Below are 14,637 nucleotides of genomic sequence, written 5' to 3'. Positions count from 1 at the left end.
TATCCCTTAGATACACCAAATTCCTTCTCCATGATCGGGATTTTTCAGAGATAATTTCTTCCCTTCCCAGTCCCATTTATGGTACCATCTCCCAATAAGGATGACCAAAAGCAAGAGAATGACAAAGACAACGGATTGCTAGAATAAAAGTATTTTATTGGTCAAGGGGTGGGAGTACAATGCAGTACCTAACCATTGTTCCCTTCCCTACATGCAAGAGATGGGCCTCCATTTGCTCACAGGTCCCCACCATAGACAGGGCTATGTTTAGTGGTACTTGTGGGCTAAGGCACTGGCCACACCAGTCACCAGCTTCTGCCAAGCAGCCTGCACTTCTGGAGTGAACTCCTTTCCAAAATGAGCAGCCAAAACAACAATCAGCACATTCCCGAGGAGCTGTAGGAAAGAGAAAGCGAAATGCAAACTCAGGGACCTTCTAAGGAGAAAGCTTTAGCTTAGTTAGTGGGGAAGTGTACTCATGCTCTCCTATCCATGTCTAAAACTTTTCCCAAATCATTTATCACAAATTAGGATATTATTTGTCCCTTTTGTTCTTAGTTCTTCCCCTCTAAAGGGCCCTATTCTCTTCATCTTCTCTTGTCCCCAGTCCCACAGAGTTGCCCTAAGATCCTCACACCCATCTTCTGCTATAGACAATTCTTTTCAGTTTCCTTTGCCTTTCTCTTCCTACTTTCAAACCTTCTTCTCCCTGCCTCTTCACCCTACCTCCTAAGTCTTCTTCCCACAACCCAGAGTTTATAGCACTAAATTAAGAGACTTGAAAGGGCTAATACACAGGTTTGAAATGGGCTAATTGAAATTGGGAGGTTGATGAAAATGAAAAAGAGAGACTGATGAGGGGGAAGAAAATGATATGAAAGTAATAAAAGAGTGAAAAGAATGAGAATGAAAATAAAAGCAGTAAAGTAATGATGTTATTTTAAAAATACCTCATAGAGACAAATAGAATCCTTGATCTAATACTAGGGACACAGAAAAAAACTAGTCTAATTCCCTTATTTTATAAAGGAAGGAACTAAAATTCAGTTATAGAATGATTTGCATGAGATCATAGAGATCTCTAAGAGGAGTGCCTGGATTTGAACCTAATATCTCTCACTCCAAAATTAAGTCACAGTAGTTGGTGCAAACAATAAGATTACCAATTTCAAAAGGGAGTAAATTGAGGCTTAGGGACAACTTTGCAAGCTTAAGGGATGGCAAGGTTTCCAGGAGTTTACTGACCAAAGTTGAGTTATAGAGTAGGACCAGAGGATGATGATAGAGAAGCAAAGATCTACAAATAGCACAAACTAGAAAAAGAGCAAATAAACAATTATCCCAAGTCACCCCGCTTTTCAAAAGTGGAAAGTCTAGTTGGGAACTAAGTATCCAGTGAAAAGAAAAAAAATTAGAAGAATATGAATTGTGAAGAGCAAAGATGATTAAAAGGAGAGAGAAAAAGAGGGAGCTGGAAACAAATCAAGGAACAGTAATCAAAGAGAGAACATTGAAAGGAGGGAAAGGAGAGTATTGAAAGATGAAGAGAAAAAGGAAAGAAAGAAGGGTTGGGGGGGAAAGCATTGAGGGCAAGGAAAAAAAAGCCTGTGAAGGAAAGAGGGGGTACTGAGAGTTATCAGGATACAGAAAGAAGTAAAGCTAGAGAGGAAAAAAGATCTCCTAAACTATTTGAGGTCCTCAATGACAAGCTTTAGAATGTTCTCCTTTGTTTTAACCATGGACCTTCAGACACTCAAACACTTCAGACCTTGTGACAATGGTAATAAGGCTTAGTTGGACAATCACTAGCTTGCTGAGCTATAGTGCTGAAGACTTACTCTGAAGTTCTCAGGGTCTACATGCAGTTTGTCACAGTGCAGCTCACTCAGCTTGGAGAAGGCACCCTTGAGGTTGTCCAGGTTCTTGACGGCATCACCAAGGGAGGTCAGCACCTTCTTGCCATGGGCCTTGACCTTGGGGTTCCCCAGAATAGCAGATGGAGAAGATAGGTTGCCAAAGGAATCAAAGAACCTCTGGGTCCAGGGATAGACCACCAGCAGCCTGTAGGAGAAGGGAGAAATTAGTTTGCGGGTATACATAGTGAGCCAGAAGTTTTTAAATTCCCTTAAGGCCAGTATGTGACCTCTGGGCTTGATTTCAACCATTGCTCCCATACTCACCTGCCCAAAGCTTCCCCACCAGTCTCTTCCACATTGACCTTGCCCCACAGGGAAGTGATAGTGGACTTCTCCTCAGCGGTAAAATGCACCATGATGTTAGTCTTTGTAAGCTTGCTTGTCAACACAGAAGTGTCAGAAGCAGGTTAATGCAGCAGTAGGGCTAGGGCTGCCTTTTATTTCCAGTCTTTCCCCCTCACTGGCCCCTTGCTCTCCCCAGACCTCTGAAGCTATTGGTCAGGGCTGACCACTAGTCCCTTGAGGGTGGAGACAGTGGTAGGTGTGGTAGTTATCTGTACTGGACACTTAGTCATTGTCTATGTCTGGGGAGACCTGTAGGGGTCTCCTAAGCTCCTGGGACATTAGTTTCCAAATCCAAATATTATTCCTCATGTTTCCTACTTCCCTGTTGGCTAACTTTCCTTCTCCATCCAAAGTCAGCAGATTTCAGTGGAATTGAGACCCTTCTGGCAGGTTAAGGGAGAAATGAAAGGAAGGGAGCCAAATGAAATGGCAAGAGAATATTATGGCTAGAGAAAAGTAGAGTGGCCAGTAAACTCAAACAAACTAGATATGGTGAGACTAGACTATATTACAAATGAAAATAATTTTTTAACAGAATGGAAACAACTAGTGATAGATGTTGCAGTCATTTCAGAACTACACAATCCAATTACCTAATATTCAGAGCAAAGTTCAGAGCAAACACCAAATCAGAGAAAGAGATAAAGATGGAAAGATGAAAAGTATGTGAAATTATAACAGCTTCAAAGGGACCTCTTTAAGTAAGACTTCTACTCTGACAAAAAAAAATCTGGATAAAATTATTCTATAATTATTAATTTTAGAGAAATGACATCACCACAATGAGTAAGTTTAAAAGGTTGAGAAATAGTCTCAGTCATCATTGGTAAGAACACTCAATTTTATTTTTTTAAGAACACTCAATTTTAGAGTCAGAGAGATCTGAATTTAAAGCCTGCTTCTGATACTAGTTGCATGGCTATTAATGCTAAAAAAATACCTTATAAGTGAATATTTGATATTCAAATTTCATTATAACTCTAAATTCTATTATCCTGTGAACAATCAATATTCTCTGAGACCAGTACTTATCTCCATTGTCTTTTCCATTCCTGGCTTTTCTTTTAAAGACCCTATATTGTCTGCTTCATTATTCCTATCTCCAGACACACAGAACTGTCCCATTTTCTTCATTCTCACATACACCCTCACTCTAGTTCCTTAGGATTCCAAAAGACCCTTTGTTATCTTCTTTATCAACTAAAATTTCTCTTTCTCCTCTCTATATATCTTCTAGACTCTCTTCCTTCCACAGTCAAGGGCTCAACTACCTCAAATAAGAGATAAAGAAAAAGAATGGATCCCTGCAATGAAAGACAATGAAGGAACAATTGAAGAGACAACATCTAAATACATAAAATATTTTTAAATAAAACAACATTATTTTTGAGTCTTAGAGTATGGAACTCAAATTTTAAATTTTTAAAGTGTGACATCCATGGGAAAACTGGGGTAAGTCGTGAGGAAACCCCAGGATCTACCTGTTTGTATTGTTTGCTATGTTTGCCAGCCTTCTGGTCTAGAGTATTCACTTTCTCTCCTTCTCCCCTCATCCCTACCCTGACTCTTGTCTCCCTATGTCTGTGTTTATGTAGCTTTGTCTATGGTATTTCTTTCTCTCTGCCTATAAAATTTTAAGAGGTTTTATTCTTCAGGGGGTGCCTTTGTGTGGAGAATCTTCTACATGGACAGATGAAGACCAGAAGTCCCAGATATGCCTAACTCATAAATGTGAGCCCTTATAAAATGCTCTGCCCAGACCTTCCAAGGTCTTTCTTAACTTTTTGTGTGCCCCATATTCCCAACTATTTTCTCTTTCTCCTTTCAAGCTTGGACTTTTAAATTTATTTTTTAATTTAATTTTGAAGGGCCTATTAAAAAATTTATATTCCTTTTTCCTAACCACATGCAACAACAATTTTCAATACATGTTTTCCAAACTCACAAGATCTAAACTGTCTCCCTCATCCCTTCTGGAGATGGCAAACAATTTGATCTGGGCTAGAAACTTTTTTTCTCTAACTCTTCAGATTACTGAAGAAACAGATACCCTCTATCAGGTTCCTTAACATTTGTTTCCCCATCCACCCATAAACCCCAGAATATAGTATCATCCCATGGAGACTTAGGATCATATAAATCCTTGACTTGAAATCTTTCAAGAGGGAATTTCTTTGTCAAAACAAATACCAACCACAAAGATCATTTCTACAGTAGTTTGAGATTTGTAGCATTTTTACACAACAAACTTATAAGAGAGAATAGGTCTTTATTCTCATTTTGTAGTTCAGGAAGCTAAACCTCAGAGAAGTAAAACAATTTGCCCTATGTCATATTACCAATAAATGTTGGGTGCAGAATTGAAAGCCATATTTCTCTCTCTCTTGCTCTCTCTCTCTCTCTCCTTTCTTACTCTTTTCCCAGTTCTTAATGGATATAGCATGACAACTTGTGGCAGCCTCTGTTTACCACTTCTAGATTTATCTTGCCTTAACTTCCTTCTTTGGCTCTTTTTTTTGTACAACTATAGCTCATAGCTGCTCTCCTGAGCTCAAGATTCCATCTCCCATCTCAAAGCCATAGAATGCTTTCCTTCTTTATTTCTATCTCTTGGAATCCTTCAAGGATCAGATTTAGTGCCACCTTCTCCTTGAAGTCTCTCCTGATTCTTCCCAGAAGTTAGTTACCTCTCCCTCCTCAAATTTTATTATTGTGCTAACTAGATGAATATTACTTTCCCCAGTGAAATGTAAGCCCCTGATGGATGGAAACTACTTCATGGGATGATGGATTTGGGGCTGAAAGGAATCTTAGCAATCAAGTACACATTCTTCTTTTCATTCCAAAGATAGGGAAAAGGAGAACCACAGAATTTTCAGATAAATAGTATATTCTAAAGCTGAAATTGAAACCCAAATTCTTTAATTCCAAGTCAATTATGTTTTCCATTTTATTATATTACCTGTTCTTGTCTCCAGGGTCTAAAAGCATGCTTTTTACAGTGGTGTTAAATAAGTGCTAACTGAAATTACTTTTTTTTTTCTTGAATATTTGAGTGTCATTTTGTTTTACTTGTTTTGTGTAGTTGGTTCCTCAGTCCCTGGTTTAGTCCATCTCCTTTCAGTCTGGTTCATTTAGGGATCCTCACTTCTCTCCTGATACTATAATAGTCTAACCCTCATTACTCCTCAGGGAGCTCTGGAGTGCTCAGACATTGCATCACATCCATCAAGATGTCTATACATTAATAAGTGAGGGGCTTTTTGGCTCCTTTTTGTGGAAACCTTTTTAAAGAGACAGAAAATAACCCCATGTTCATTTACATTTAAGTGTTTGGCAACTGAATTTCTTGAATTGTTTAGGTCCATTGCATGGGGACTGAATTTGCCATCACCTAATAGTCCACGATATGGGAAATAAGTTGGTCCAATAGAGTGTCAAACTTTGAAATTCTGATCAGGCTCTTCTCTGGGCTCAAGAGGATGTAAATAGCTTCTCCCAGGAATTTCTATACTCCCTGGGGGCTCAGGGATGATGAGAGACTATGAGGACATGGCTTCAAGAATAATTTCAAGGATAGGATAGTGAAAGTAGAGCTACTCAACAGAAATGGAAATCTTACATTTGGAAAAGGGAAAGGGAAAGGGAAAAATTTGGGAGATCTTGTAGAAATAACTAGATTACATGATTCGTGTTCTTTCCCTCCCTTCTTCCCTCCCCCTCAAGAGCTGACAAGCAATTCCACTGGGTTATAGATGTATCATTGTTCAAAACCTATTTTCATGTTATTCATATTTGCAATAGAGGGATATTTTAATGCCAAAACCCCCAATCATATACCTATCAAACCATGTGATAAATCATATGTTTTCTTCTTCATTTAGAAACAATTTTTAATCTCTTGAACTTCCATCCCTCTATGTGAGCCTAGGATTCTAAGGGAAGACTAAAGGAAGTATGGTAAGTCATTCACAACCTAATGAGACTAAGGGTGTTAATAGTAATAATACACCTCACGAGTGCATACAACTTTTCTATGTTTTAAAAAGTTTATCTTCAAACCCGGCCTCAGCCACTTCCCAGCTGTGTGACCCTGGGCAAGTCACTTGACCCCCATTGCCCACCCTTACCACTCTTCCACCTATGAGACAATACACCGAAGTACAAGGATTTAAAAAAAAATCCTAAAAAAAAAAAGTTCATCTCATTTGATCTTCACAACTAGTGGCATTTAGAGACAGACTTAGCTGAAAGGAATCTAATCTTTGTAGTTTCTTGGGGCTCAACTTTGCTCAACATTCAAGAATCTTCTCTACAGCCTCCCTGAGTAAGTGTCATCTTTCCTCTGTTTGAAACTTCAAGGGATTCTAGTTTAATACTTTTTGAAGCAATCTATTATGATGCCATTTTTTTATCTTAAGCCAAAATCTGGTTCTCTGTATCCTACCCTTAGCTCTTACTTCTTTCCTCTCAGGCTAAGCAGAATAAATCTAACTGATCAACCAATAAACATACATTTATAGGGGCCTTTTATTTACCAGCACTGTGCTAGGTGCCAGGGGTTACAAAGTCAAAGAATGATACAATCCCCAATCTCAGAGAGTTTACATTTTACTGGAGGAGACCTACATATAGAATACAGTGTAGTTAAATGTACGATAGTTGTGAGTGGAGACTGCAAATTTATGGACAAGTATAATAGAATAGATATAAATTCATACAAATAATTAAATACAAGGTAATTTTAGAAAGGAGGAAGTTAGCAGTTATGAAATAAGTAAAGTCTTTATATAAAAAGGGGCGGTCTGTTCTTGAACTACATTTTGAAGGAAGAAAGAGATTCCACTGAAAAAAAATGAGGAGAAAAAAACATTCCAACATTGGAGATGACCAATGAAAAAGCAAAGGGATGGGAAACTGAGTGTTGTGAATAACAGAGAGGAAGAGAGTTTGACTGGATTACAGAGGGCAAGAGTGAGAAAGAACTAGGGAATGAAGTTTAAAAGCTAGGTTGGGAGGGGCAGCTGGGTAGCTCAGTGGATTGAGAGCCAAGCCTAGAGACGGGAGGTCCTAGGTTCAAATCCGGCCTCAGACACTTCCCAGCTGTGTGACCCTGGGCAAGTCACTTGACCCCCATTGCCTACCCTTATCACTCTTCCACCTATAAGTCAATACACAGAAGTTAAGGGTTTAAAATAAAAAAAAAAAGTAAAAAAAAAAAAAAAAAAAAAAAAAGCTAAGTTGGGGCCAGGTTGTGAAGAGCTTTAAGAACTAAATGAGATGATCTAGAGGGAGTGGAAAGTCACTGGACTTTATTGTGTCAGGCAGTGACCTGATCATATTTTTGCTTGAAAAAAATCACTTTTGCCACAGGTTGGAGAAACTTCAAGCAAGGAGACCAATTAGACTACTACAATAATCTAGGTGAAAGATGCTCATGACATGCACTAAGGCAGTAACCAATACCCTTTGCCAAGAAATCCCTTCAAATACTTAAATACAGCTACAGAGGGTAATTTTAAAGAGAGCAATGAGGTTGAGGTTGATGCACCATTGAGGGATCTACCAAACTAGGCATCTCTGGATAAAGGAGAAATACTTTCTTATTCTCAGTATTCATCTGTATACCCATCAAAATCATGATGTAGGTAAAGGAAGAAGTGAGGGTGAGGGGTCAGTTCCAGGAGGCATCATCCTGGGCCCCATTCTTCTCTCAACTCTGCCCTGTATCATCAGCCCTGCCTAGAGGTCTCTTATCATCAGAGGCTGCTCTGTTTTCTTCCTCCAGGGGGAATGTGGGTCAGTGATAACTGGGGTGGATGAGCACCCAGCTGGAGTGTGCAGATAAGGTAGAGAATTGCTCAGGGCTGAGGATCAGGAAAGGGTCTGTGGAGGCCCCACCAAATACCCAGAGTACACAGTATGAAAGATCAGTTTTTGCTCCAATGCCAAACCTATACCTATAAGGTGTGTGTGTGTGTGTGTGTGTGTGTGTGTGTGTGTGTGTGTGTGTGTGTGTGTGTTGGGGCAAGGTCCTCAAGCCAAAGTTGCGTGTTCTATTTTGTATCTATGTTGTTTCTCCAAGACAGAATGCATGCACACCCTCAAAAAATGGATTTTTGAAGAGTTGTCTTTGCATCCTTGGTGCCTGGTACATAGTATGTACTCAAAAGTTGAAAGAATGAACGAATGAGTTTAAGGCACAACTGTGTTCCCCATCTTCCTGCTATGATGGTCAGAGGTAATTAGCAAATAGCAATAACTCAGATTTCTATAGCAACATAAAAATGTAGTAAAGACATTTATCTTAGGGAATAAATAATTAGCCTCAAAGTCTGCAAAAGCAGTGTTCAATCCTCCTTCTGACATATACCAGCTAGGTGACTCTGGAAAAGTTTTGAAACTTCTTGATGCTGTAGACAACTTTCTAAGGCCTTAAATTCCAGAGAAGATACTAATTTGCATCAATATGCACATAATTGTGATGAGAAGGTGCATAATAAATTCATGTTATTCAGTTTCAAATGGTCCCTCACTGTTGCCAGGCCATCCTTTTATTCTTGTATAATTCCCTATCTCATTTCCCAAAAATATTTTTTCCCAGACTTTCTCTTCCCAAAACTTCTTTTTCCTGGACCTTACCTCTTACTTTACTGAGAAAACTGGGACTATTCAACATGAACTCTTGATTTTCCCCTTCTTTTCATAGAGAATTCACACAACATCATTCCTCATTCTCCCTGTTCTTTTCTCTAAAATGAGGTTACCTTTCTCCTTGCCAAGTTTATTACCATTTAGAGATACCTTTGATTCCATCTCCCACCTTCTTTTCCTGCAAATCAGAACACCAATCTTCCCCTCATCTAATCTTCAAACTTTCCATTACCTAAAAATCCCTTCCCTACTTCCTTAAAATTTCCCATCTCATTAGTAAAACCTAGTTGGATTGTATTTTGGCTATGGAAAGAGGGAGGGAAGAAAGGAGGGAAAGGTCATGAATCATGTAACCATGGAAAATATTCTAAACTAATTAATTAAATTAAAATAAATAAATTAAAAAAACATTCTTATCTCTAAGAGTTAAACAATTCACAATATCCTAAAGCCCTTTCAAGCTGTCATCCTACATATTTTCTCCTTTGTCAGCCAAACTTCTAGATAAAAACAAAGATTTATATATAATTTCTGCCTCTACTTTTCCTTGAGCTTCTCAGCTCTTTGGATTCTGGCTTTCAATCTCATTCCTAGATTGAAACTTCTGTCTCCAGAGTTACCTGTGAGCTCTTAATTATTATGTATGATCATCTTTTCTTAGTCTTTATCCTTCCTACTTTCCTTTCTTCCTTCCTTCCTCCCTTCTCTCCTTTCCTTTTTTATTTTTCCCTTTCTCCTTCCTTCCTTTTCCTTTTCTCCTGTTTTCATGTCTTCTTTTTCTCTCTCCCTCTAAATCCTCTTTTCCCCTTTATTTGTTTTTTTCCCATAAACTCCCACTCCTTTCCTCTCATTTTATTGACCTTTCTCTTTGTTTTCTCCATAGCCTCTGTAAGAGAGAGAGACAGACAGGTGAAATCTTATGCAAAGTTCTGGTGCATGACTTTGCAGAAGAGGGCTGGAACATGTCTATTTCACCTCTATAGCTTTAGAAATACTATTGTTCTTCCCCAGGAATCATGGGGATTCAATTATGAAGATGTTACTAACATTCTAATTACAGAGATGAGAAAATGAAATATTTATTCAATTAATTAAATATATGTATATATATATATATCCACATATGCATATATATGCAAATAAATATATTTAGTGGGAATTTATGAAGATGGAAGAATGTAGAACAAAATCAGAAAATAAATGTCAGGCTTACACGTCTGAGACAGAGAGTATAGAAAGAAACTAGTATGAAATTAGGCAAGAAATGTGAGTTGGAGATAGATTATGGAGGGCCTTCAGACCCAGATGAGGAAGTTTATATTTTATCCTATACATAATAGGAGACCACTGAAGGTTTTTGTGTAGGGAAATGACATACTCCAATGTGTTCATTAGAAATTTTTGGCACCTTTGTGAAGGACAGAGTAGATGGGGGAAGAGGGCAGAACACAGAGAGAAGAATTTGGAGACTATTGTAATTATTTAGGTGAGAGGTGATGAAGTTTAGAAGAAGGACAGAGGCCACCTAAACTGAGGAGAAAAGAGAGAAATGCAAGAGATTTGATGGAGGCAGAATCAGTGTTATAAAAGCAAAATGGAGCCAGACTTTTATTAATCCAGTCCAATAATGTATCAACCATGCTAATATTTTCCCATCTTACTGTCAACAGCTACACAAAAACTTCTGATTAATGTGTTCAGGAAAGAATGTTCAGTGACTCCAGACCTTTGAGCTCTGACTCAGAATTTATCACCTTTCTCCTAAGAATTAGAGTTTGGGTCCAGTTCTTGAGCCCTCCCCTATGGCCCTTTTCCTGGGCAGATATTATGACCAAATATTTATGTTTCTAGACACGGTCTGCTCCAGGGTCAAATGGTTGGGAGGCTGGGAGGGAGAAGAGTGTCTTGTATTGGGGATGATCATCATGACTAGGCAATTGAATAGGAGTTGCTCCTTCTCCAAGCCAACACTGTCTCGTGCCCTACTTCTCTAGCCACTACCAACCATTCCCTGTGCACATACTCTATCTCTCTGGAGAGCTAAGGTCCACACCCTGACCTTGCTTTCCTGACTTCTTTTCCTATCTCATATCCTGAATCTGAGGATGCCTCCCACAACCACCTGTAAGACCTTGATAGCTCCTGCCCTGCCTCAACTGGGGACTCTGATAGACAAGGGTGCTCTCAGCTTCCCTACTCAGAGAGCTTCAGGTTTGCTGAGTCAGGCTCAGCATAGTTAGAGCCTGGAGGCTAGAGTTCCAGCCTTGCCCCCTACCTCTCTTTCTTAACCTCAGCTATAGTCCTTATTTTTATCCAGGACTTTGTGGGGTAAGAAAGAATGAAACGGGGTACTGAAGAACAAACAAGATCATTTTTTAAAGAGAAACCTCTTCAGTCTTTTGAAATAGAGATTGAGAAGGAACAGCACTTATCTCTAATTTTAGAAAGGCATAAACGAGTAGTAGAGACATATTTCTAAATCCCAGAAGCTCCAGTGAGGACTATTTGACCACTGGAAGGAAGCAGTTTGAGACAGAGCTCCAAGCCCTGCTGTTTCCCTCAATGGGAAGACCACACAGGAACCACATTTCTTTATGCAGACACATGATATGCTGGGATTAGGAACATTATCCAGATAGAGTGTGAAATCACTTAAACCCTCGGAGGCTTAATTTCCTTACCTGAAAAATAATAATAATACTATTTATTACCATTGAAACTTATAACATTGTGAGGAAAATATTTTAGAAACATTAAGAAGTTGTAGAAATGGGAGTTACCATGATCTACTGTCAGATTATGGAGTTGGTACAGAGTCCTAAATGATGCGATTATCTAAATAAGATTAGAAGAACTCCTAGCCCAATAAACTTGAGGAAGAGGGGGTGGGAGGTATCATCCTTGTTCCATGTGGATGCCATTAATAGGACGTTATAATAATGAAGACTTTGGGATCTCCTCACTACCAAGAGCTATTTTCAGATTCATACAGCACTTTGCAAACATTAAATCATTTGATTTTCACAACTATTCTGAGAGATAAATGTCATATGCAATACCATCCCCAATTATAGTAAAGGCAAAATCCTGAGAGGCTACATGTCTTATTCGTCATCATATAACTAGTAAATGGTCAACCCTCTGGCTTAAATCCCAATGCTCTTTTAGAAAATGTTAAAGAGAAGTTTAAGTTGGGAGAGGGTACAAAAGGAAGGGAGGAGAGTATTTGCCAAACTTATAAGAGACCAGGGTTAAAAAGGCAGAGTGAGGATATGGCCACATTATACCTCAGTATCTGAATTAGAAACAGGTTTTGGGGATATCCTTCAGTATATGAGTGTGAATAAGGGAATGTGAATAAACTGGTAGTGTTCTTCTGAAGTTACTAATAAGAGCATAGAATGACAGAATTTTTGAGCTAGAACTGGAAGGAGTCTCAGAGGCCATCTAGTCCACCAGTTTAGAGATGAAGAAAGTGAGAGCTAGAGACTAGGACCTGAACTCAGGTTCACCCCATGGCTATATCTCATTCTCTTTTCAATTCCCTTTTGTATCCCAGGACTTGTCTCTGACCTGCTAAGGCTTCTCTACCAGCCAGAGTATCTCATATCATTTAGGGCTCTGTGCCAATTCCATAGTCTGATTCAAGGCTTCATAATAATAATCAAATCACAATATCTGTATTGATCACTTATACATCCAATCTTGTGCCAAGTTGTGTAAAGGGGATGAGAAGAGATATGACTATAGAATCATAGCATTTCCATTTTAGATGGCACTTTGGAGGACATTGAGTTCATTTGCCACCTCACACAGCAGTCCTCTCTACAATATCCCTGACTGATGGTTTTCTAACAACTACTTTGTACATTTACATTGATAGTAACTTCTCTAAGTCATTAAACAACCTATAAAGCTTTAGGTTAGCTTTAAATACTAGGAAAGTCCTCCTTATAAATCTGCTTCAGAGTATCACAGAATTTTAGAGTTAAAAAATAATCTGAGAAAACATTTAATACCAACCATACCTAAAAAGGAATCCCCTCTAAAATGTCTCCTGAAGGTTGCCATTCAGACTCTATTAGAATATTTCCATTAACAAGGAATTCACTACCACATGAGATAGCCCATTTCACTTTTCAATATCTCTGCTGTTTCTCCATTCAGTGAGACTAATTACAGCTCTCTGTAGCTTCCATCCATTATTCCTAGCTCTGCTGTCATAGAACTAGTAGTAGTCTAGTAGAACTAATCTCTTTTCTCTTGAGAGACCTGCAACTAAACACAGAAGATAATCTTCTTGTCCTTCTCTCAGTCTTTTTTTTTTTGAAGCTAAATATAAATAATTCCTTCAATTTATCCTTATTAAAAGATAGTTTTCTGGGGGCAGCTGGGTAGCTCAGTGGATTGAGAGCCAGGCCTAGAGACAGGAGGTCCTAGGTTCAAATCTGGCCTCAGACACTTCCCAGCTGTGAGACCCTGGGCAAGTCACTTGACCCCCATTGCCTACCCTTACCACTCTTCTGCCTTGGAGCCAATACACAGTATTGACTCAAAGATGGAAGGTAAGGGTTTTAAAAAAAAAAAGTAAAAAAAAAAAAAAAAAGATAGTTTTCTGGCCTCTGCCATCCTTTTCCTCCCCTTATTCTTTGTTTTTTAATACTATTTTATTTTCTCATGAATAATATGTAAAAATAATTTTAACATTCTTTTTGTAAATGATGAATTCCAAATTCTTTTTCTCTCTCTCCCATTCTGGAAACTCTAAACAATTTGATATAGTTTTTTTTTGTATATTCATGGAAAGCATATTTCCATATTAGTCATTTCATGGAAGAAATCTCAAACAAATAAAAAAAGAAAGTAAAATATAGTATATTTTGGTCAGTATTTAGACTCCAAAAGTTCTTTCTCTGGAGGCAGAAGGCATTTTTCTCCAGGAATCTCTAGGATTGTCTTGGATCACTATATTGCTGAAAATAACTAGGTCATTCACAGTTGTTCATCAAAAAATATTGCTATTATCGCTGGTGGAGTTGTGAGTTGATCCAACCATTCTGGATGGCAATTTGGAACTATGCCCAAAGGGTGCTAAAATACTGCCTGCCCTTTCATCCAGCTATTCCACTTCTGGGTTTATACACCAAAGAGAACATAAGGAAAATGACATGTATAAAATTATTGATAGCCGCACTCATTGTGGTGGCAAAAAACTGGAAAAACAAGGATATGCTCTTCAATTGGGGAAAGGCTGAACAAATTTTGGTATCTGTTGGTGATGGAATACTATTGTGCTCAAAGGAATAATGAACTGGAGGAATTCCATGTGAACTGGAATGACCTCCAGGAAGTGACACAGAGTGAAAGGAGCAGAACCAGGAGAACTTTATACATAGAGATGGATACAATGTGTTAAAAATTGAATGTAATGAACTTCTCTACTAGAAGCAATGCAATGACCCAGGACAATTCTGAGGGACTTATAAGAAAGAACGCTATCCAAATCCAGAAGAAGAACTCTGGCAGTAGAAACACAGAAGAAAAACAATTGCTTGAACATATGGGCTGATGTGGATATGATTTGGGATGTAGACTCTAAATGATCACCCCAGTGCAACTATCAATAATATGGAAATAGGTCTTGATCAATGACACATGTAAAACTCAGTGGAAATATGTGTTGGCTATGGGAGGGTGGGGTGGAGGGGAGAGAAAGAATATG

General features: G+C 38.5%; 1 protein-coding gene across 1 annotated transcript; it reads right to left on the bottom strand.

The window, feature by feature from the left end:
- Nucleotides 1-267: 267 nt before the first annotated feature.
- On the bottom strand, nt 268-2,272 carry LOC123238694 (hemoglobin subunit epsilon). Its single transcript, XM_044665902.1, has 3 exons — nt 2,181-2,272; nt 1,839-2,061; nt 268-396 (listed from the first exon to the last, which is right to left on the bottom strand). Exons 1-3 carry the CDS (start codon nt 2,270-2,272, stop codon nt 268-270), a joined length of 444 nt encoding a protein of 147 aa, XP_044521837.1.
- Nucleotides 2,273-14,637: the final 12,365 nt, after the last annotated feature.

This window comes from Gracilinanus agilis, chromosome 3, assembly GCF_016433145.1.
Source record: "Gracilinanus agilis isolate LMUSP501 chromosome 3, AgileGrace, whole genome shotgun sequence".
Lineage (NCBI taxonomy): Eukaryota > Metazoa > Chordata > Mammalia > Didelphimorphia > Didelphidae > Gracilinanus > Gracilinanus agilis.
The sequence above is the reverse complement of the archived record's forward strand: the minus strand, read 5'-3'. Positions and strand labels throughout refer to the sequence as shown.